Here is a 21,797-nt window from a genome sequence, read left to right as displayed (position 1 = left end):
CACCAGAGATGCATTTTCTGCCTGAGGTGCATTTCACTGCCCAGAGTAGCTCCTCTAAAACCATTCCAATCAGCCCCTTGGACAGCACCAAGCCAGCAGCAGAACATCAGCGCCTGAAAATGCTTGGAAATGCCATTCTTTGAGATTTCTCTCCAGCTCTCCCATTTCATGGTGCCATTGCAGGGCTTTATCCCATCACTCAGAACTTGCAGCAAGTCTTGGCAACCAGCTTCAAATGGATTTGTAGTGCTGAGCAAATAAGAGGCAATTTGACTTTGTCTCCAGTGAATGGAATTTCACCTCAATCAGATGAACTCCGTGTTCTGTGATTGGCCATGTATAGAGCAATGGCTAGCTAGCAAAGGTCATGTTCCCATGCAGCAATTAGCTGAGAAAGAATTAAATAACAATAGAGTACCGTTGGTTTGAGATGTTGGAAGGTCAGAAAGACCTTGGTGATAACTGTGAACTGAGAACAGGACACTGTGATCAGAAGAATGAGAATTCAGCACAGATGAGAGACCACAAGAATGTGGGACTAGGTGGAGTCAAGCTTAAATGAAATATCCAAGAATGAGCTTGCTTTTGCACTATGTATGAGCCTAATTATTGATGCTATATAAGTGGTTTTAGAGTTGCCAATAAATGAGACTTGCTGATCATTCATATTGAGTGCTGCATTTCTCCCGCCGAACTCATCAAATGGCGCCTGAACAACAGGGACCTTTGGGACCTTTGGGACCTTTGGAACCTTTGGGACCTTTGTGACCTTTGGGACCTCTGGGACCTTTGGAACCTTTGGGACCTTTGGGACCTTTGGGACATTTGGGACCTTTGGGACCTTAAAAAGGAGCTGGAGTCGGCCAAGGGAGTTGGTGTCAGGGGACGGGTCCTCTGCAGCAAGGACGGTGAAACGCAACAGCTGTGCCGCGTTCCAGGCAACCTCACAGGAGAGTCCTGATCACACAGCAACGGTGCCGCGCCCCAGGCGACCTCAGAGGAGAGTCCTGCCGTAACGTGCTGCCGAAACCTTGTAGGGGCTGCAACAGCGCTGACGGTAAGATGGAAAGGCAAGCAGCATATGATTTATTTACCTGCTATTTAGAAAAGCGACAGGTTAAAGACTTTGATTTGCGCAAAGAGCTCCCTCGACTTCTTGCTTATGGGTATGCTCAGGGTTGTTTTCAGAATCCCCATACAGTCCATGAATTAAATGAGTGGCGAAAATTTGGAGATAAATTGTGGGAAGCTACTTTAGATGATGATAAAACTGCTAAAAAATTGGGAAAACTGTGGCGGACAGTTCATAATGTTCTTTTGCAGTATCAGGCTGAACAGGCAGCTGCCACAAAAGCATCTGCAGCTATGTCAAAAAATAGATTATTGGAGGGAATTAATGAGTGTCCATTGCCACCCGCCACGAACACAGTAATCTTGACCCCCCCCACACAGTCACTGTCCTCTGCTGCCGCTGCTAATCCTTTTGGGCCATCTCCAATTTCTTCACCTACTAACCTTGATTCTGGAACGGAGCCTTCGGCACCGTTACCATCCTCCCCTATGGGAAATAAATCTGTCCCTGGGGTAGGGCGTGAGTTAGGTGAGGCTCTTGCACAGGAAAAAAGGGAGACATGGGCTACATTGGCACGGAATATTTTGCAAGAAGGAGATCAGGAAATAGCAGATGTTGTATTGGAAGTAGCATGTCCTGTAACCTTTGCACCGATGCAAGGGGGAGGAATACAAGCTCAAATTACAGCTTTAGATTGGAAATGGTTATCACAGTTGCGATCTACAGTCAGTCAGTTTGGAGTGACCAGTGAACCGGTTAGACAGATGATTGATTATTTGTGGGGTACACAGATTTTGTTGCCTGCAGATTGTAGGAGTATTATGAAATTGATTCTTAGTCAGCATCAGCAGTTGTTGTTTCATGCACACTGGCAAGCTTATTGCCAAGAAAGTGTAAATGTGCAAAGACAGGCAGGTGATCCACTGCATGGGCTAACTTTGGAAGAACTTACGGGATTAGGAGCATAGAGTCAAGTGGAAGCACAAGCTATTTTGGGGCCAGATAAGTTGAGAGAAGGAATGCGGTTGGCACGAGCTGCATTTGATCGGATTAAGGAGCCAGGAGGTATTCCATCTTATATGGGTATTAAACAAGGGCGAGATGAGCCATTTGGAGAATTAATTGATAAAGCGGCTGCAGCTATAGAGAGGGCAGGTGTTCCTGAATATATGAGGGGAGCATTATTAAAACAATGTGCATTACAGAATTGTAATCCAGCAACCAGGTCAGTTTTAAATTCCCTAAATGCTAATTGGACTATTGAGGAGGCATTAGAGAGGATGTCTAATATACCGGTGGGCTCCCAGGCAATGTTAGCCCAGGCAATTAAAGAACTAGCATCAAATCAGAGTCAGGTTTTAGCAGCTCTTGCACCCCTACAAGCAGCTACAACCAACAATGACAGGATTCCAGCCTCCCGATTCAAATGTTTTTGCTGTGGCAACCTTGGACATATTCGGAAGGAATGTACTGTACCATCTGTTTGGTGCAATCAGTGTCGCTCCAATACCCACACTGATAGTGTTTGCCGCCGGAGATCGGGAAACGGGAAGGTCAGCGCGAGAAGCCGCCGCGCCAGGACACAAAGAGCAGCTGCCGGAACATCAGTGCAACTTCCCTCCAGCCTGCCACAGCAGGGAGCCTCGGCCTGGACCTGGCAGCCTCAGTGACTGTGGATTTATTGACATCTCAGCCCTACAAGATTCCCACGGGAATTATGGGACCAGTGATAATAAATGGAAAAGCTGTGGGTGCAATAGTGTTGGGACGTTCATCTGCTAGTCTAATGGGATTGTTTATTTTACCTGGAGTAATTGATGTGGACTATTCTGGTGAAATATATATCATGGCATATACACTGGCACCACCAGCCAGAATTGATAAGGGACAGTAAATTGCACAACTGGTGCCACTACCACAATATACCCATCAATTGACACCATTGAAAAATCAATTACAGGGTACAGGTGGATTTGGTTCTACAGGAGGACTTACATTGCTTACCCTGGGCTTAAACACTCGACCCAAACGAAAAGTTGTTCCCAATTATAACGGAGAATCCCACCAATTAGAAGGACTATTGGATACTGGGACAGACTCAAGTATTGTTGCTCCACAGTATTGGCCCCAGGAATGGCCTTTGTTGTCCAGTATGGTTACTGTTACAGGGGTGGGAGGCTTAACTTTGTCAAAAAGGTCTCCTCAAATCCAGACTCAATTAGATGGGAAGGTCATCAATTCTGTTTTGTCAATTGTTCCATTACCAGACAAGGTCCAGTGTCTAATAGGGCGAGATATTTTGTCACAACTTGGTGTTATTTTGACCAATGAGCACCGTTTAGAGTAGAGGCCATTGTTTGGACTTTCCCACTCCCACTTAAATGGATAATTCAGGAACCAGTATGGGTTGAACAGTGGCCTTTAAAAAGGGAAAGTCTGCAGCAAGCTCATCAATTAGTGCTGGAACAATATCAACAAGGACATTTAAAGTTGCCAACAAGTCCTTGGAATGCCCCTATTTTTGTTATAAAAAAGAAATCTGGAAAATATCGATTGCTGCACGACTTACGTGCAGTAAATGAACAAATGGAGCCAATGGGGGCGCTGCAATCTGTTTTGCCCAATCCTGCAATGTTGCCAAGAGATTGGCCCTTGTTAATAATTGATTTAGAGGACTGTTTTTTCACTATCTCACTGCATGAACAGAATACTTGCAGATTTGCTTTTACCTTGCCTTCATTAAATCGAGCAGAACCAGACAAGAGATTTGAATGGACAGTTTTACCATAGGGTATGCGTAATTCTCCTACCTTGTGCCAGCTTTATGTTGATAATGCTTTGCAGCCACTACGTGTTCAGTGGCCTACAACCATTATTTATCACTATATGGATGATATTCTTTTTGCTCAGTCACAACCTTTTGCAGATAAACAAGTTAAAGACATTCAAACACAACTACTTCAGAATGGACTGGTTGTTGCACCTGAGAAAATACAGCAGTCATCCCCATGGAAATATCTCGGGGGGACTTTAACTGAGCAGTATGTTGCCCCTCAGAAACTGTCATTGAACATGTCACTTCATACTGTTCATGATGCTCAGCGATTGCTGGAGGATTTACAATGGCTTAAACCTGTTGTGGGTATTCCTAATGAACTTTCACAACCCTTATGACCTTTGTTAAAAGGTACCGATCCTACAGCACCTATACAGGTCACCAGTGAACAACAAGAAGCTCTCAATAAAATAATGGACGGTTTCCAGACAGGTGTTGTTTGTAGGCGAGATCCAGACTTGGACATCAACCTTACTGTATGGTTTGGACCTCAACATCTCATCGGTGCTTTAACAGAGCAACAAAAGAAAACAGGGGAGATATGGGTATTAGAGTGGTTGTTACCACCACTACAACAGAGACATACCTTAATTCAAAAAATTGAAATTTTAGCAGATTTAATAAAACAAAGGTAGAAGCGATTGTGACAAATTATGGGTGCAGATCCAGCTGTAATTCAGATACCAATAAAAAAGGGCACTTTAGACTGGTATTTAATTCACAGCTCCACACTGCAAGAAGCATTGCTTGACAACAGCAGTGTGGTCAGTACTGAGGAGGTGCCTCGAATACCACTATGATGGATAGGCCAGCTGAATTGGATTGAAAAGCCCAAACGATCATTTGTGCCGTTACCAGGGGCATCAACGGTGTTCACTGATGCTGGAAAGAAATCTCGCACAGCTGCTGCTACATGGCAAGATTCGGAAGGACAATGGAATCATCATATTATTCCAGCTCAAAAGGAGGACACATTACAAACTCTGGAATTAGTCGCTGTTGTTTGGGTTTTGGTGCAGTTTAAGGGTCCTGTTAATGTGGTAACTGATTCTTTATATATTGCAGGAGTGAGTGAACGTATTGAAAAAGCAGACATAAAGGAAGTAAAAAATCCTCATTTATATGAACTGTTTTTGCAGCTTCAAAGAGCAGTAAAGTTGAGGACTGCTGCCTTTGCTATTATCCATATTCGTAGTCACAAATGGGATGTGGGTTTAGGAGAAAGAAATGCTAGGGCAAACCGATTGGTCTATAAAGATCCAAAACCAGGACTGTGGGGAGGTCCCAGCAAGGTACTCTATTGGGGACGTGGTTATCTTTGTGTGTCTACCCCCACAGGGCCTGTCTGGGTGCCGAGCCGATGGACTAAACCTGCTGATCCCAGGGATTTACCTTCAGCTGATCCAGAAAATTCTGCAGATACTTCTCGCTCTCTACCATCAACATAGAGACGGGATTTGATGGACTCTCACATGCAAATCTTGTGTACAGTACCAGAGTGTGAATGTTATCCTTTTGTATGCTACATTTGTAAAGTGTGTAAAGAAAAGTGGTGTACACATTCTAAGTGGGGTCGATCCCCAAGAGGGATTTGTACAGAGTGTTACAACTTTGAAAGAAATTTCACTGAGGTTGCATTACAGGAAGGTATACAAACAGGACAATTTGAAAAAGGATCTGATAGATGGTGGGAGATTTATGCTTTTGGGATAAACCCAGAAAATTATTGTTATCATCCTAATACCCCTTTGCCGTATATTATTGAAATAACCACAATACACTGTCATAAAACACTTACACAGGTCAGGTGTGATATTCCAGGGGTAAAAAATAAAAATTGGGAGCAATTCTTAGAACGGCAGTCTCAAGAGAAAGGGTCTTTCCCTGAAAGTTATCCCTGCTGCCGAGAAGATGGAACACCCCGTGGTTCGAAGCAACCGAATCGACGGGCGAGGCAGAGGGGTAAAAGAAAAGGGAAGCAAGATCTCCCATGGGATCCAGCCAAGATGCTGGCTGAACTGCCACAATCCTTTTAAGGTTCTTAAAGGACTACCTCTGATCAGGTTGTTATGGTGGTTTACCATGATAAAGGGAAATGAAGGGTTTTTGATTGACATGGATGAGAGACAAAATATGTGGATAATGTGGGCTAATCAAACTGGACAGGATAATTTTTGCCTTTCAATGGCCACCCCTTCAGATCCTTTTCGAACTTGTTTAGTGGGTACACCTTTAGGCGATTCACTCAATGCCACAATGTTTAAAAACTGGACAAAGAATTGGAAAACGCCCGAAGAAGCAAACAAAACATTATGCGAAATTCCATCAGGTAAATTCAGGATCAATATCTGTGACACAGGTTTAATCCCAGCAAATCCCATTGGTGCTCAAATTTGGTACATTGCTACAGGTTTAAATGTTACCGGGTCAGAGCCACGAGAGTTAAGACTGTTAGGCTCAACCCCTAGCAATTATTGTTTAACTTTTGTCAATTGGGCTAGGAACAATCATGCAAAAAGGTCTCATGGGCCAAATGGTACAAATGTTTCTCCACAAAATTTGCTATATTTGCAAAATAATGATGCATACTGTGGCAATTGGTCTCACAAGGTAAATTCTAGCAGTTCACCTCTACAATTACCACCTGGTATTTTTCTAATCTGTGGTGATCGTGCATGGCAAGGACTGCCAGCAAACATTTATGGAGGGCCTTGTTATTTTGGGAAATTGACATTGTTTGCACCCACTATACAGCAACTATTAGGAGCCAATAGAACCAGGTTACGAACAAAGAGAAGTGTGTTCCAATTGGGGCCAGAATGCAAGGATCAGGTTGAACTTTGGGAACGTCCTACAGTGATTGTGTCATCTATTTTTACACCTGGAGTATCTAGTGCTCAAGCCTTAACACAGTTACGACGACTGGCATGTTGGACAGGAAAACAGTTTAATATTACATCAAAGGTTTTCTCTGATTTGCTTTTGGATATGAAGAGTGTTAGGCATGCTGTATTGCAGAATAGAGCTGCTATTGATTTTTTGCTATTGGCACAGGGCCATGGCTGTGAAGACTTTGATGGGATGTGTTGCATGAATCTTTCTGACCATTCAGTGTCTATTCATGCTCGTCTCCGACAACTACAGAACAATATGAAAATATTAACCATGGAAACAAATCCATTAGAGGAATGGTTTCAATCCCTAGGTCTCACAGGATGGTTAAAATATTTGGCACAAATGGCAATTGTTGTTATATTGATCATTGTGATTGTGCTACTGTTTATTCCTTGCATACTGCAATGCTTGCAAAACATGGTAAAGAAGGCTACTTCTACAGTTTTGTTAGTACAAAAAGAAAACAGGGGAATTGTAGAGGAATGGCTAGAGAGCAAAGGTCATGTTCCCATGCAGCAGTTAGCTGGGAAAGAATGAGACAATAGAGTACAGTTGGTGTGAGATGTTGCAAGGTCAGGAAGGCCTTAGTGATAACTGTTAACTGAGAACAGGATGCTGTGATCAGAAGAATGTGAATTCAGCACAGATGAGCGATCACAGGAATGTGGAATTAGGTGGAGTTGACCTTAAATAAAAATATCCAATAATGAGCTTGCTTTTGCACTATGTATGAGCCTAATTATTGATGCTATATAAGTGGTTGCAGAGCTACCAATAAATGAGACTTGCTGATCATTCATATTGAGTGCTGCATTTCTCCCGCCGAACTCATCATTTAGGTCCAAGTTTCAAACCGCAAAATTTTTACACTCAAGACACAGTCATGAAGAACATGTATTTCAATTTCCTATTCCTTTAACTGCAGTGTAAAACATCTTAATATTGGAAAACATCCATAAAATCTCTAAAGGAAGGCAGCTAATGGATCCTTTTCACTAGCACGGGTACAAACTAAGAACTAAAATCAAAGCTGAGTTCTCTTTTTCAAAAGATCAGTTACCTCTTTCTTACTCCAGTGTTATAGAAGATTCTTCACTACACATTTGGGGGTAATTTTTATCTTTCATATTTTTTTCGGGGTTTTTTTGTTTGCTTTTGTTGTTCTTGTTGGTTTTTTTTACAGAAAACATGTCCTAGAAAAGGCATGTCCTTTGCTCCTGGTTCCCGTGTGGAGCAGCTCCCTTCCCGCTGGCTGAGCTGCTCAGGCAGAGCCCGGCAGCTCCTGGCCCTGCAGGGCTGAGGCTTTTCCCCGTTGCTGGGCACAGACTGATGGAGCAGCAGTGCTGAACACGGGCACACGCAGAGGGAGCAGAGCAGCTGCCTTTGCCCACCTGAAGCTCCAAGGCCAAACTCTGAGCAGGCACGGCTGCAAGAGACTCGCAGGCTCCCTGTTGGCTCTGCTGCCCCACTTGTGCCCGGCCCAGCTCTGTGGGAGGCAGAGGGAGAACAAGGGGCAGCTCCCTCCCAGCCCCAGCCCAGGGACCCCTCCAGCCCCGGGCCTTGGGCCACTGTCAGCACCCGGTGCTCCAGCCACGGCTTCTGCTGACACTGACAGCAACAACCAAACTGGGGCTGGTCCCGAGGGAGCAGCAGCAGTGCCTGGATCTGATCCCTCAGTCTGGGGCAGCCCCCTGGGGGAACACAGGGCACAGCAAGAGGGACAAAACCAGTCAAGGTCAGAGACTGGGAAGAACCAGAGCTGGGAGCAGGAACAGCTGCTTCATTGAATCCTGGAGAAAGCTCTTGGCTGGGTCAAAGCACTGAAAGGTGTGAAGGGCAGAGAGGAGGCCACACCAAACAATGCTCCTGTTTTCACATTTCCCCTCCCCGTGTCCCAGAAGGAATTGAATGAACTTATTCTTCTCTCCCAGTTGTCTCCTTCAGCTTGAGCAGCTCAGCACCAGGAGCTGAAGGAGCTGAAGCCTCAGGCCACAAGAGCTGAGCAAGAGGGGGCTTTTGGACTAAAGTAATGCTGCTAAGTAATGGACCTAGCTGAATGCAGCAGATAGAATCCTGGTATTATAGAATCCATTCTGCTGGAAAAGACCTCTGAGCTCATCCAGTCCAGCCAGTCACCCAGCAGTGTCAAGCCCCCCACTAAACCTCGTTTCTGAAGTGCCAAGGTCTGCACAACAGGCCCTGAGTGAGGCCTGAACAACAGGCCCTGAGCCAAAGGTGATCTCTGAATGAACCTTCCAGCCAAAGGTTATCTGTCCATCTGCTCATTACTGAAATATGCATGGTCATGAACACTGTGATAGATGTATCCACTCATCAATGAAACATGGATTGACCTTTCTGTGTTTAGAAGCCAGACAAGGCCATGAAATCCGACATCTGGCTTTGTTTGGGGTGTATGGTCAGGGTTGACTCCCTTGGTTCCTCCTTGAGGCCTGGCCAAGCTTTGGTAGGGAACAAAGAGGAGGATGAAACCAGATGTTCCCACACCAGAAGTGCTGTCAGTTTGTTTATTCAGCACTATCAAAGCTGGGCCCTCTCTCACAGCGGGGTTGGAGCCTCACCTGTGGCTGGAGGCACCTGCAGGAATTCCCAGTGTCTGGAGTGGCTCTCCAGCCCTTGGCTGTGACAGCTTCCCCAGCTGATAGGTGGATCTGGGGATGGCAAAGTCTGAGGGGAACTGGTACTGGATCTTTGTTAATCCCTGCAGGCAATCTTTGGCAGTGATGATTGGATTCATTGCTGAGCTGCTCCTTTTGTCATCCTTTGCTGCTTGGAGCTGCAGTTAGTGACACTGATTCCTTCAGGTGGTGTTTGTGCCTTTGGTGCTGACTCTGCCCGCTGCTGAAACAAAACTGGCAAAGTCTAGCCAGATCACAACAAAATGTCACTTTTAAAATGTAAATGTAAGGAATCAGTCCCATCTGTAATTCTCAAAAGGGAAGCTCTCCCCAGAGTTCGCTGGCTCTGGAGTGGGGCTGAGGTCGGAGCACCGTGCGAGCAGTGGGGCAGTCGGTTAAAAGAGGCTGAACCGCTGGATGTCTTAAAATGCATCCAAACATTGCACAAGGAAAAAGGAAAAGAACTCATGGGTTTGGGAAGATGAGGATGGATTTTGTTAACAGCACCAACAGAAGGAACAATTGTTTTCGGAATGCTCCCACGTGGAGTGACAGAAGAAGTCACTTAGTCTTTAGCTCAGGTTTGTTTGTCCAAGTAAAATAATAATAACAATAACAATAATAATAGTAATAACAACATAATAATACATATTTATATATATAACTAAAAATCGATAATGTGAAATAATGCTGACAATTCCAATTTGTTACCTTTGGCTGCTCACTGTAACACTAAAATACCCTACAAAAAAGGACTAGCAAAGACCCAAATGTCAATGGCAAACTTTGTGAATTGTATACAAGGAATAAAGGAGGAAGGGATAAAACTGGCAATTTTTATAGGGTTTGGTGATACTGTGATGTGGAATGCTTTGTCTGTTCCTGTGAAAAACACAGTGATTAAGACTGCTGCGTTTTTCATGTACCACACGATCTACAAGCTACAGGATTGGTTGAACAATTGTTAAAAGAGCAGTTGATAAAATGGGGAGATGGGAACCTGTCCCGGTGGAGAACCCATCTCCCAGATGGGCTCCATGCCCTTAACAATGGGCCCACTGGGAAATGGAAACCCCTGGGTGTGCACGGCTGCACCCAATTTGCAAACACAGCCATGGACAGTGAGACTTGGACTGCCTGGGAAATTGTTCTGGCTGTGATGGCCCCTGCCAGGGCCACCCCAGAGGCTGCAGGGCTGGACCTTCATGCACTGGAATTCATTAGGAGAAATCAGAAGCAAATGACAGTTTACAATATAGGAATAAGAATTCAGATTCCTCCAGGACACTTTGGTTTGATAACTGCTCACTGGAGCTTGGCCTTGCAAAGGGCTCATGTCACGGGAGGAGGAATTGATGCAGATTATCAAGGAGAAATTGAAGTAAGTCTGTTAAACAATAGTGAACAAGATTTGATTGTTCAACCCCATGACAAGGTAGAAGAAATATTGATATCGCAATTGAAAAAATAATTGTGAAGAAAGAATATCCACTTCAAATTGCCTCCATTTGTGGATAAAAAGAGTTTGGACCCAGCAGTCCTAATAAAGGAGACAGAGTGTGGGTCCAGAGGCCAAATGGCCCTCCCGAGCCAGCTGAAGGAACACCTCTGGGCAAAGACAACACTGTTGGAATCCTGAGACCTGGGCAGGAACAATGGGAATATGTCCCTGCAGCCAAGTGTTCTCTGCCAGAACAAGTCGATGGGATGGGATATTGTTTTACAGACCCTGCCAGACCAAATCTCCCTGTTTGCCCCAACGGCCCCTTTGGAAAATGCTCAGATCCACAGGGCTCCATGTGAAGGCTGATGTGACCCTGAGGGACTTCCACACCAATTCCAGCCAGGAGCCTGGCTGTCCCTCAGGGACTGGGACCCGGCACCTCTCCAGCCAAAGGGAAAAGGACCCCAGCAAGCCTTGTTAGCCACAGACAGCGCGGTAAAGCTGAACAGCAAAGGACCTTGGGGACATTATTCTGGAATTCAAAAGGTGCCAGCTCCATGGACAACAGAATTATTGTTCCTAACGTGAATGAGAGTGAGGAAAAAGAATGAGTAAGCTTGTGATGGTAAAGCACAGAAATCCTTTCACATTGTGGCCTCCAGCTAGAACAGAGCTTGGTTTCTCCTGAAGGGAAATCTCAGACAATCCTGTAAAACTGATAATTGCATTCCTGTGTTCCACAGCACAGTTTTCTGTCAGTGTCCCTGCACTGGATCCGTTACAAGTCAGAGCCCATTGACAGAGTTTTGGCCACAGGGTGAGCCCTCCGAGGGAACCCCATTCCTCCCAACCTGAGCTGAGAACATACCCAGCAATTAGTTACATTGAGTATTTTGGCTACTTTGATCTTTAAATTTTCAAAATAATTTTGATGACTAATGCCTTGATTGAACTTCAGAGGTGTTTCTGGCAAACAAAGATCCTGTCTGACTCTCAAGATACAACTTACAGGTGTTGGGGGTTAGGTGTCCTTTATTTTCTATTTAGTTCTGGCTTGCCTGTGGAATTTTTACTCATGACTTGCAGGAAAACTTAACTGCGGGTACTTGGTGGGTGCTTGAGGAAAGATAAAGAGTTTGGCTGGGCCCAGGGCGGGAAGGGGGCAGGAAAAGGGGAGGGTGGGGACAGTTTGGTGGCTTCTTCAGCTTCGGAGAAGAACACTTTGGGTGCAGAGCTGTTGTGGTGGGGAGAAGGGAATTTCGCCATCACCCAGATGGAGCTGCTGCTTCTTCTCCTTCTTCCCTCTTCATTGGTGGCCTCGCACCCCCTGTCCTGCCGGGACGTGTGGCAGTGCCAGCCACCACCACGGAGCTGCTGATCCACCTCAGCCACTGGCCCGGGATCTCAGCTCATCCCTGCTGTTCCAGCTGAGTGTTCCTCAGAGCCCTGCAGGAGCACCAGCACTGACTGCCAACCCGAGGGGGTTTGTGAAACAAAGCCTCTCCTCCATCCTTTCCCGTCTCAGCCCAGAAAGCTGTCACGGGGTCCCTGGTTCTGTTTTCTTGCTAACGCTGTAGTTATTGTTGTTTGTTTGCCTGGTTATAAATATTAGTAAAGAACTGTTATTCCTATCCCCAGATCTCTGCCTGAGAGCCCCTTGATTTCAGGATTATCATAATTCGGAGGGGGGGGTCTACATTTTTCATTCCAAGGGAGGCTCCTGCCCTCCCTAGCAGACACCTGTCTCTCAACACCGAGACATTTCCATGAGAAAATTTTACAAAGTTTTCAATAAAATTCCTATTGATAAATTTGACTCCATTTCATTGCTAACAAGCTGTTCCTAAAGATCCCGTCAGGCTGTCTTAGACACTTTGGGCAAGGGATTCCTTCCAAGCTGGGCCACTTGGGGGGGGATGGGGGCGGCCCCAGGGCGGAGGGCAGGGTGTGCAAGGCCCCTTTGTGACACGCTGCAGCACGGTCACCGTGGGATGGTGGCAACGGGAGCAGATGTCAAAGGGCCCTTTGTGACACGTGCTGACATAGGAGCTGGCGGTGACAGGGCCACGCCACAGTGCTCGGTGCACGCGACGGGTCAGGACGCGCCAGAGCGGTGCTGTGAGGAGCCCCCGCACAGCGCACTCCTTTGTGTCGGACCTGGAGCTTTTCTGAAGCACTATTCCTACAGGTGACCTCGAGGCCAGACCACAGGTCTTGCTGACCTGTGGCCTTGCCGAGGCTTCCTTCTTAAGGTTCTCTTGAGGGCAGACCGTGGGACTTGGTGACCCGGAGCTTTTCCGACGTGTCGCCCATCCCTGCAGTCTCTGCCCTTGAGACCAGACCACAATCCCTGTCGAGGAGCCTCCTGTCCTTCTGGCAGGAGCCCTCAAGACCCAAGTGCAGGACTCGCTGTCTTGCAATCTTGCCAGGACTTGAGTCTTGCAGGTGCCTTCCAGGCACGACTGCAGGACTTGCTGACTCTGAGCTTTTCTGAGCCATCTCTCCTGCAAGCAGCCATAAATCCAGTCACTGCCATGGAGCAGCGACCCCCAAGAGTGCCCAAGTTGGCCTGGCTTGAGGAGGAGGAAGAAGAAGGCTCTGGAGCTGTCCTGGCACAGGAGTCTGAAGAGGTGCAGGAGTTCCAGGCACCACAGGAGGGTGAGTTGCAGAGCTCGGCCTTAGGGCTAGTGCCTGTTGCCAGCTTGGCCCCATCCCATTCCATGCCATGCCATCCCCTGGTGCTGTTCCTATGGAAAGGATTGGAGAGTCTGGAAGAAGATACGGAGCAGCGACCCCCAAGAGTGCCCAAACTGGCCTGGGTGGAGGAGGAAGAGGAAGAAGAGGAAGAAGGCCCTGGAGCTTCCCCAGCACCAGAGACCGAAGAGGTGCAGCAGTTGCAGCCACTGGAGGAGGGTGAGTGGCAGAGCTGGGCCACAGGGGCTGGTGCCTGCGGCCATCTTAGCCCCATCCCATCCCATTGCATCCCATCTCATCCCATCCCACACTGTCCTGTGGACACACACCCATGGACAGCACAAAAAAGGGGCTGGGGCTGCCCCCGCAGCAGTGGCCGTGCTGCATCCCCTGGGGCATCCCGGGACTGTCCCTGCCTGGGGAACGCAGGGCTGGGCTGTGCTCTCCGGCCTCTCCTGCAGCCCCTCAGCTCTGGCTGCTCTTTGCCAGATGCAGCCATGGACGGCACACAAGAGCAGGACACCGCCCGTGGCCGCTTCCGCAGAGCAGCGCAGGTACCTGCAGCCATCCCCACCTGCGCTGGGCCTGCTGGCACTGCTCAGCCCAGCACCGCACTTGGAGCACTCCATGCAACTTCCCTGCCTTCCTGCCCTTCTCCTACAGTTTCTTTACCAATACATCAAGAGAATTGGCAAGGAAGACACCAGACCTATGGACACTGAGGTCAAAGCATCCTCAGAGGTCTTGGTAGAACAGAGCAGCGCTGCCCAGCTGGATTTGCTTGTAGAGACGGCTCTTTTCAATCCAGAGCAAGTAAGCAGCCTGTGGCCAGCCTTTGATCCTCCAGCAATTGCTTGGCTTTCCCAAGCCACGCCTGTTGCTCACTTGGAGCTTTTGAGGCCATGGCAGCGTGCTGGAAGAGAAGCACTTGTCTGGGGAAGAAGCTGGGCACGTTGCTGACTCCCTCTGCTAGCATTCCAAGTCTCCCTGTGCCTTCTCCAGGTGCCCGGCGTGGTGAGGTACATCCACCAGTGGCTCATGGCCAATGAGGCTGCTGAGCACAGGATGGACTGGGCCCTGATGCAAGTGGCCGAGGCAGAGCCCGATGATGTGGCCATCACTCTCCTGCGGGTGGCCCCAACGTGTGACAGGTATGGGGCCCAGCTGCCCCGAGGCCTCAGGGCTCCCCAGCCCATCACCCTGTACAGCCCGGCCCAGGGCTGTGAGCAACACAGACTTGCAGGGCCCTCTGGCTGCTCCCTTTGCCAGCCCTGCTACAAAGTCGGCCCCCGAGCCCGCTGCCGTGCTGCCAGCCTGCCCCTCAGGGGCCTGTCCCCACAGGGCTGGGCTGCCTGGCTGCTGCTGCCGCTCAGGGCCAGTGGGCACAGGCAGAGCTGGCGGCCAGCTCAGCTCCCCGCTGCTGCCCAGCCCACGGTGCTGTGTCTGACCCCGCAGAGCTGCTATGGCCATGTGGACGACCATCTTGCTCTCGCCCTGGATTTCAGAGGAAGTGACACCGCTCCTCATCAATGTGGTGGGGAGCTGGCCGCAGAAAAACCTGGGCACCTCTGATGGGGACAAGACGGCTGTCTTTTCCCTGACTGTGAGTTTCGGGAGCTGGCCTTTGCTCACCGCAAGGCCGGCCGCCTCTCCAGCAGCTCTGTTGCCTCCTTCCCCCACTGCATCTCCCTGCTTCAGGCACTGGCCACAAACCTGGCCTAGGGGCAGCTTCAGGGCCACCAGGCCCGCTGCTCCCCCTGCGTCTGCCCCGGCCTCTCCCTGCCACGCTCAGGCCCTGCCACACGGACGCCCCGGCACTGAGCGCTGTCTCACGCTGCTTTGTCCTCTGCAGGCAACTCTGGTGATGTGGAAGATCCTCCAGGGGCCCTGTTGCCCACAGATCCTCACAGTCTATTTCCCCCGCCTCTTTGTGAATCTCCTCTTCCAAACATACTTCAGTACTTTGTATATGACAGAGGACGTCCATACCTTCTGGAAGGAATGCCAGGAGCAACACGGCCTCTCCACCAGCCCCAACAGGTGCTCCATGCCACTCCTCCTGTCCCTGCCACTTCCCCAGCCTCGGAGCCAGCGCTCCCAGCGTCACCTGGGCTTTGCTGTGCACACAGGTTTGCAGTGCAGACCCTGAAGGCCCTGCTCTGCAGTCTCCACTTGGAGCATGTGGTGGTGGCAATGGAACGCAAGCGTGGCTGGGACACTCTGCTCTGTGCTGACACCCACCACTATGCCGTGGGTCTGCTGGCCAGGTGAGCCCCCCTTCTCCCCACTGCCTCTGGCATTTGTGCCCCCTGCCCGGGATGCCCCCCACAGTCCCCGTGGCCATGGGCCTGAGGGCCTCGTCAGCGAGGGATGGCCAAGGAGACTGCAAAAGGCTGCGAGAGGAACCTGTCCTGGAGCAGCCACATCTCAAGGGCCCAAATCGCCTCACAGGGTGCTGGGGCAGTAGGACAACTGTGTCCATCAGTCCTGGGAGAGGTTTCTCGCACCCTTGCTGAGACTCTTTCTGCCATTTTCCGCCTTCCAGGGTAATGCGCCGTGCATCCGCCCACTTGTGCAAAAGCATCTTAAGCTACCTGCTTGAGGTGCTCAGCAAACCGTTGCCACTCTGGGATGTCTCTGCCATGGCATTCCTTGTGGAGGTGAGCCTGATGGCCAGCACTACCTCGCTCAGCTCCCTGCCAGCCCTGTCCCCTGGCATAGCCACAGCTGCCTGGGACGGCACCTGCGCCCTGTGCTGCTGCCTGAACCCAGCCCTGCGCACTTCCAGGCTCCTGCCGGCCGGCTCCCCTCTCACTGCCCTGTGCCTTTCAGCTCCTAGATTGCCTGGACTTGAGTGACTGTGGTGACAGCCTAATGGAGATCTTGTATAAGTACCTGTGGTACAACTCCAGAGAGATGCATCACCAGGTTCTCAGGGCTCTCCTCCTGCTAAAGGACCGTCCCTCCATGGTGAGAAGGGGGCAGCAGCTGAAGCCGTGTGGGCAGCATGAGGCTGGGCAATGCTGTCCCTTGGCCTTGGCTGGCCTTTGCCTTGGGCGCTGAGGCAGCTCCTCGCAGCTCTCCTGCCTCCTGCTTCAGGCTGCCCGAGTGCTTTGGGACAGCCCTTTGGCCTCTGGGCCCTGCGGCAGCTGCCCGGGTTTTCACACACTTGTGTTCTGCACAGGCCGAAAGAATGCAGAGCCTGACAGGAAGACTAGTGCACCTCCTGTGGGACTTGGACAGTGACGTGGCCAGGATGAGCACTGCTCTTCTGAGCCATATTTTCCTGAAAGAAGACACCCCAATATCCTGGCGCAGGGCCCTGCAGCTGGCTGAGCCGCTCCTGAAACTCCTGGACAATGTAAGGCTCTGTGCCCCAGCCACGGCCACTGCCTGCTGCCCGGACACTTTGTGCCCTGTGCATTTGCAGACCTGTGCCGATGTGGGCCATAAGAAGCCAATGATAAGGTCATTTTTCCTTCCTTCCTTTCATACAGCCTGATAGCCACGTGCAGCTGCTCTCCATGTCTCTCCTTCAAAGAGTGATGTCTTCGGCAGAAGAAGAAGGAAGAAAGCCCCTGAAGGAACGAGTGTACCAGAGCCTGCTCCCACTCTTTTTCCACTGCCAAGATGAGAATCGGCATGTGGCAGAGGTGAGGACTCCTGGGCTGCTGCTGCGCCTTGGCAGGGGGCTCAGCTGCCTCCTGCCCTGACGCAGGCTTGCAGGCTGCAGCCTCCTCCAGCCCTTGGCACTGGGACACTCCTGTGCCCTGCCTTGTGGGGCCATTTGCTGCTCTCTGCTGCTCCCCAGGCCTCTCGGACAACGCTCCTTCGCGCGGCTGACTTCCTGAAGAGGCCAGACCTGGAGAAAGCTGTGAGGAAGGAGAAGCTGTGGAAGTTTGCCAAGCTCGTGGTAAGGGCGGCCTGGAAGTCCCAGCCTCAAGCTACAGAAGCCCCCTGGCCCCGGTGGTCGGTGTGTGGGGCTGGCAGCTGTGCCCCTGCCCACTGCTGCAGCCGGGGGCCGCACGGCTTCTTCTCCAGCCGCCTGTGGCCTCGAACCGGGTGCCGATGGAGCCCCAGCCCAGCGGGGCTGCGGGCCGGGCCGGCACCGCGGCTCCCCGGGCAGCAGCCGGCCCTCTGCCCCCTCCAGAGCCCGGCGTCAGCAGCTGCTGGCCGGGCCTCAGGGCTGGCCGGGCACGGGAGGCCGGGACTGGCCGCAGGCAGCAGCGCCCGGCCGAGGGGCAGAGCCCGCGCCAACCCTTCCCTCCTGCCGCTCTCTCCAGCTGGCAGACCACAGGATCCCCTTGGCCGAGCACCTGCGCCGGGCCCTGCAGTACCTGCAGGACCCACAGGAGACCCTGCGAGCGGCGGCCATCAGGGTCATCGGTGAGTCTCGAGCCCGGGCTCCCTCCCCGCCCCGCCGCAGCTCGGCCCCAGCCCCGGCTGCTGCCCCGGCAGCGGCACCCGGGCCCGGCGCCCTGGAGCCCCGGCTGCCCTCGGGGCTGCTGCTGCCGGCCTCTGGCAGCCGTGCCCTTGGGCTGAGTCAGGATGCGGCAAGGGCCCGGGCTGAGCCCTGCCGGGGCAGGAGGCCGTGTGGCCACAGGGCTGGCAGCGCCGCTGGCAGGGAGCTGTGCTGCTGGGACCCTGACAGGCTCTGTGTTCTCAGGGATGGCCGGGGAGCAGCTGAGGGGGCAGCACGCAGAGCTCCAGGTGTTGTGCAGAGGTGAGCCAGGGCAGCGGGCTGACAGCAGTGCTGTCGGGGGCAGCTGCAAGCCCTGGCCAGGCTGTGGAGGGCTCTGCTCCCTGTGCCGATGAGGGGCGGCGTGGGCATAGCACAGTGAGATTTCAGGGCCACGTGGGGCATTTGTGGCCAGCAGCTTCGGGCTGACCCCCTTGGTCCCTGCTCCCTCCTGGCCAAGGCAAGAGCTGGCTGGCATGGCCCTGGCAGGGGGCTCTCGCTGGGCCCCCGCAGCTCTGGGGTCTGACCGTGGCTCTGTTCGTCTCTCTTGCAGCCCTCGAACGCCTGACGGAGGACAGAAGCGGTGCCGTGTCAGACCTGGCACTTGAGACGCTGTATGTCCTCCGGGCCATCCAGAGTGCCCGATATTCCATCCTCCAGAGGGTGCACGATCAATTCCTCAGGGCATGGAGGACACGGCCTCGTCTGTCGGGCCTGGGCTGGCTGCGCTGCTGGAGATGTGCTCAGCGCTGATCTGGGACGTTCTGTTTGCTGGGGCCACCTGGGCCAGCCGGGAGTTTTTATTTCATAAGGATTGTTTTCTTCTATTTTTTTCTTTTTACTATGTAAATAATATAGGATATGTAAGGGCTGAGAGGCTCTATCTTCTGGGGCCACATGGGCCATCTGTTATTTTTTTTTTCATAGAGATTATTCTTTTCTTCGTTTCGTTTCCATCTAGTATGTAAATAATATAGGATATGTTATAAACCACAAGAGTCCCAAGACCTTTCTTTTGCTGCCCAGGTTGTGTGGGGCATAGGGGAAGAGAGGGAAAAGGGTTCTTGTGCTCAGCAACCTGCCGGGGCGTGCAGTGGTGCAGGGGAAATGGCCAGAAGCCCCTTGGCCTTTGGTGGTTGTGCTGAAGCCACAAGCCCTGTGGCAGGCAGGAAGCGCCATCTGTGTCCTGCTGCCCGTGTGTTGCTGCCGTGATGGCTGAGGAGCTGCTGGAGCTCCTGTGGGGCTGCGGCGCTGCTGCCGGGCCAGGCTGGGGGAGCTCCTGAGGGCACGGGGTGCTGGGAGGCTGTGAAGGGATGAGGGGCTGCGGAGGCCCAGACGGGACAAGGCAGTGGGAAGGCACGAGGGGGATGTGTGAGGGAGTGGGTGGCAGGAGGTTCCAAGGGGACAGAAGGCCCTGGAGGAGCCGGGGTGGTGGGAAGCACTGAGGAATTGGGTGTCAGAGGCCATGAGCAGCCCCCGGGCAGCCGCCTGGTCCCTGACACCCGGCTGCTCCGGTGCTGCCCCAAAATGTCCCCCAGGCCTGCAGCAGAATGCCTGGAGGCTGGGACATCACCCTAGCGGGAGGGTGGGGACAGCCCGAGGTGCCCAGGCTGGGCTGGCTGGGGACATGGAGGGCAGGGGGTGCTGCCAGGCCACGGCCACTGGGTGCCTCCAGGAAGGGGCAGTGGGCAGAGGCAGGGCTGGCGGCCAGCCCGGGCCCTCGCGGCTGCCCAGGCCACGCTGCTGTGACCGAGGCCCCCCTGACACAGAGCTCGGGGTCCGCAGAGCTGCTGCCACCATGGGGAGGGTGGCGATGTCTCCTCCAGCAGGGCTGCCCAGTGGCTGCTGCCCAAGTGGCTCTGGAGCGCACAGAAACAGCAGCAGAGTGTGCCCAGGAACAGCAGCAGCCCCAACGTCGGCACCTGCGCACTGAGGCGTCCGCAGCAGCCGGGTGCCAAACAGGGGGAGGCTGTGGGCACAATTGCCTTTGCTTTGGCAAAAGGCTTCAGCAGAGTTGGCCACAATGGCTTTCTCTTCACTTGCAGCCTTACAACAACGCTTGCCAGCTTCAGCTGCAGCCTGTGCCCGTGACTGACTTGGATGGCCGTGCTTGAGGGCGAGCTCGCCTTCCACACTCAGGTGTCCCAAGGCAGCGGCATTGGCGCCATCCTGAGAAAGAGAGAGAGAGAGAGAGAGTCTGATGGGGCAGGAGCCCTGTGCTGCAGCTGCCCTCCCTGTCATCTGTCCAGGCACCTTAAAGACACATGAAACCAAATCCTGGACTTGCTTGGAACAAAGGAAGAAGCAGCATGTGCTGAAAAAAAGCAGGGACTTACACGGCTCAGTTTTGCTCTCCACTTGGGCAATCCCAGAATCCCTGAGCACTTGGTGTTGCAAAGTATCATCAACATCATCCAGTCTCCAGCCACCCTGCCATGGGCACAGGTGGTATGCAGGCACAAGGTGTCACTAGAACTGGGAGAACACTTTTCCATGTTGACCTTTTCCTCTCCTGGATTTCAAGCAAAGATGAAAAAATCATCTGGTGAATGACAGGTGAATAGTGTAGCTCACAGAACTAGGAGTAGGAGTCTCCAGTGGCCCATGGTGTGTCCATTCAACCATTGTTAGATTGTCCAGTTGGAGCTCAGCACGGTGCAGCCCGGGCACAGGCACCAGGCTGGTCCATTTCAGCATCCCAAAGTCTTGGTGGCTCCCTGTGCACCCACTGTCTCCTGAATCCATTCTTGAACTCCCAGTTACTGCTGTGCAGGACATGAGAACACAGTGTCAGGAAAATTAATTCACGAACACCAGAGGTTTATGTCCAAAAAGGAGACAGAGGAGTCCTTTTCTTTATTCGAATAAAGGGAGAGGCCATGGGGCATTCCCCTGGGGTCTCTCAAATTTTTGGAGGGCGCAGCCTCCTTTTTATCCTAATTCCCGGCAGCTTGTCCCTTCTCCCTTTCCCCATAGGCTGAGGTACTTGAGAGGTACAGGCTTCCCGGAACGCCTGATACCTGGGGTACCTTCCCCCCCCCACTCCCAATGCATAATCCTTTCTTAACTTTTTGGAATTCATAGTGTTCTTTCAGTGCCTCTTTGATCTTCTACTGGAATCCATCCCATTGTTTCTGTCGTCTCTCACTGATAGCTACATCTTATCAACTGACCCACAGCTTGTTTGTAAAGACAAACTCATCATTCCTCTCAACAGGAACAGCTTGTTTGGCTCATTCTTGCCTTTGCTGCTCCTGCCTAAAGGAATCATCAGGACTATATGCTGATGGAATGGGATCGCCAAACAGCAGGGACTTTGTAGTGTCTAAAACTAAAACCTTGTCCGACTGTTCAGGCACTCTAAAATCACGGGGGAGAATGACAGCTTTGGTATGGAAGAATCCTAGAAATCTTGACTTGTGATTTTTCTTGTCAAGGATTTGAATGCCAATGTGGAAACTACCAAAATATTCAAACTTGTTTTCATTGGCAACCCCTTTGAAATGGCATCAGCACACCTCCAGGGGACAGGGTATGACAGTGGGGACAGTACTTGGCAGATCATGGCTTCAGATGTGGGAGGCAGATATTTTGCCTGGGTAGAGATCGAAGTTCAAGTTTTCCCATGGTTTGGCTTGACTGGTCATTGCAGGTAACTTTAATCAAAGCAAAAGGATGTAAAAGCAGAGTTTCTGGAGAATGTGCACTAGGGAGGAAATAGGGAGAAAACCTTGAACACAGCCAGCAGGCTCTGGAAA

At 51.5% G+C, this 21,797-nt stretch overlaps 1 protein-coding gene across 1 annotated transcript; it reads left to right on the top strand.

Annotated features, from left to right (window-relative positions):
• Positions 1–12,898: 12,898 nt before the first annotated feature.
• On the top strand, positions 12,899–19,032 carry LOC147645705 (maestro heat-like repeat-containing protein family member 7). The gene is made up of 16 exons (XM_086874288.1): positions 12,899–13,544; positions 13,644–13,799; positions 14,070–14,134; positions 14,244–14,393; positions 14,583–14,731; positions 15,036–15,183; positions 15,433–15,620; positions 15,710–15,847; positions 16,126–16,240; positions 16,413–16,550; positions 16,765–16,941; positions 17,078–17,233; positions 17,392–17,493; positions 17,864–17,966; positions 18,247–18,303; positions 18,593–19,032. Exons 1-16 carry the CDS (start codon positions 13,421–13,423, stop codon positions 18,790–18,792), a joined length of 2,166 nt encoding a protein of 721 aa, XP_086730414.1. The 5' UTR covers positions 12,899–13,420; the 3' UTR covers positions 18,793–19,032.
• Positions 19,033–21,797: the final 2,765 nt, after the last annotated feature.

This window comes from Cyanistes caeruleus, unplaced genomic scaffold (assembly GCF_971803275.1).
Source record: "Cyanistes caeruleus unplaced genomic scaffold, bCyaCae1.hap1.1 HAP1_SCAFFOLD_187, whole genome shotgun sequence".
Classification (NCBI taxonomy): Eukaryota; Metazoa; Chordata; class Aves; order Passeriformes; family Paridae; genus Cyanistes; species Cyanistes caeruleus.
The sequence above is the reverse complement of the archived record's forward strand: the minus strand, read 5'-3'. Positions and strand labels throughout refer to the sequence as shown.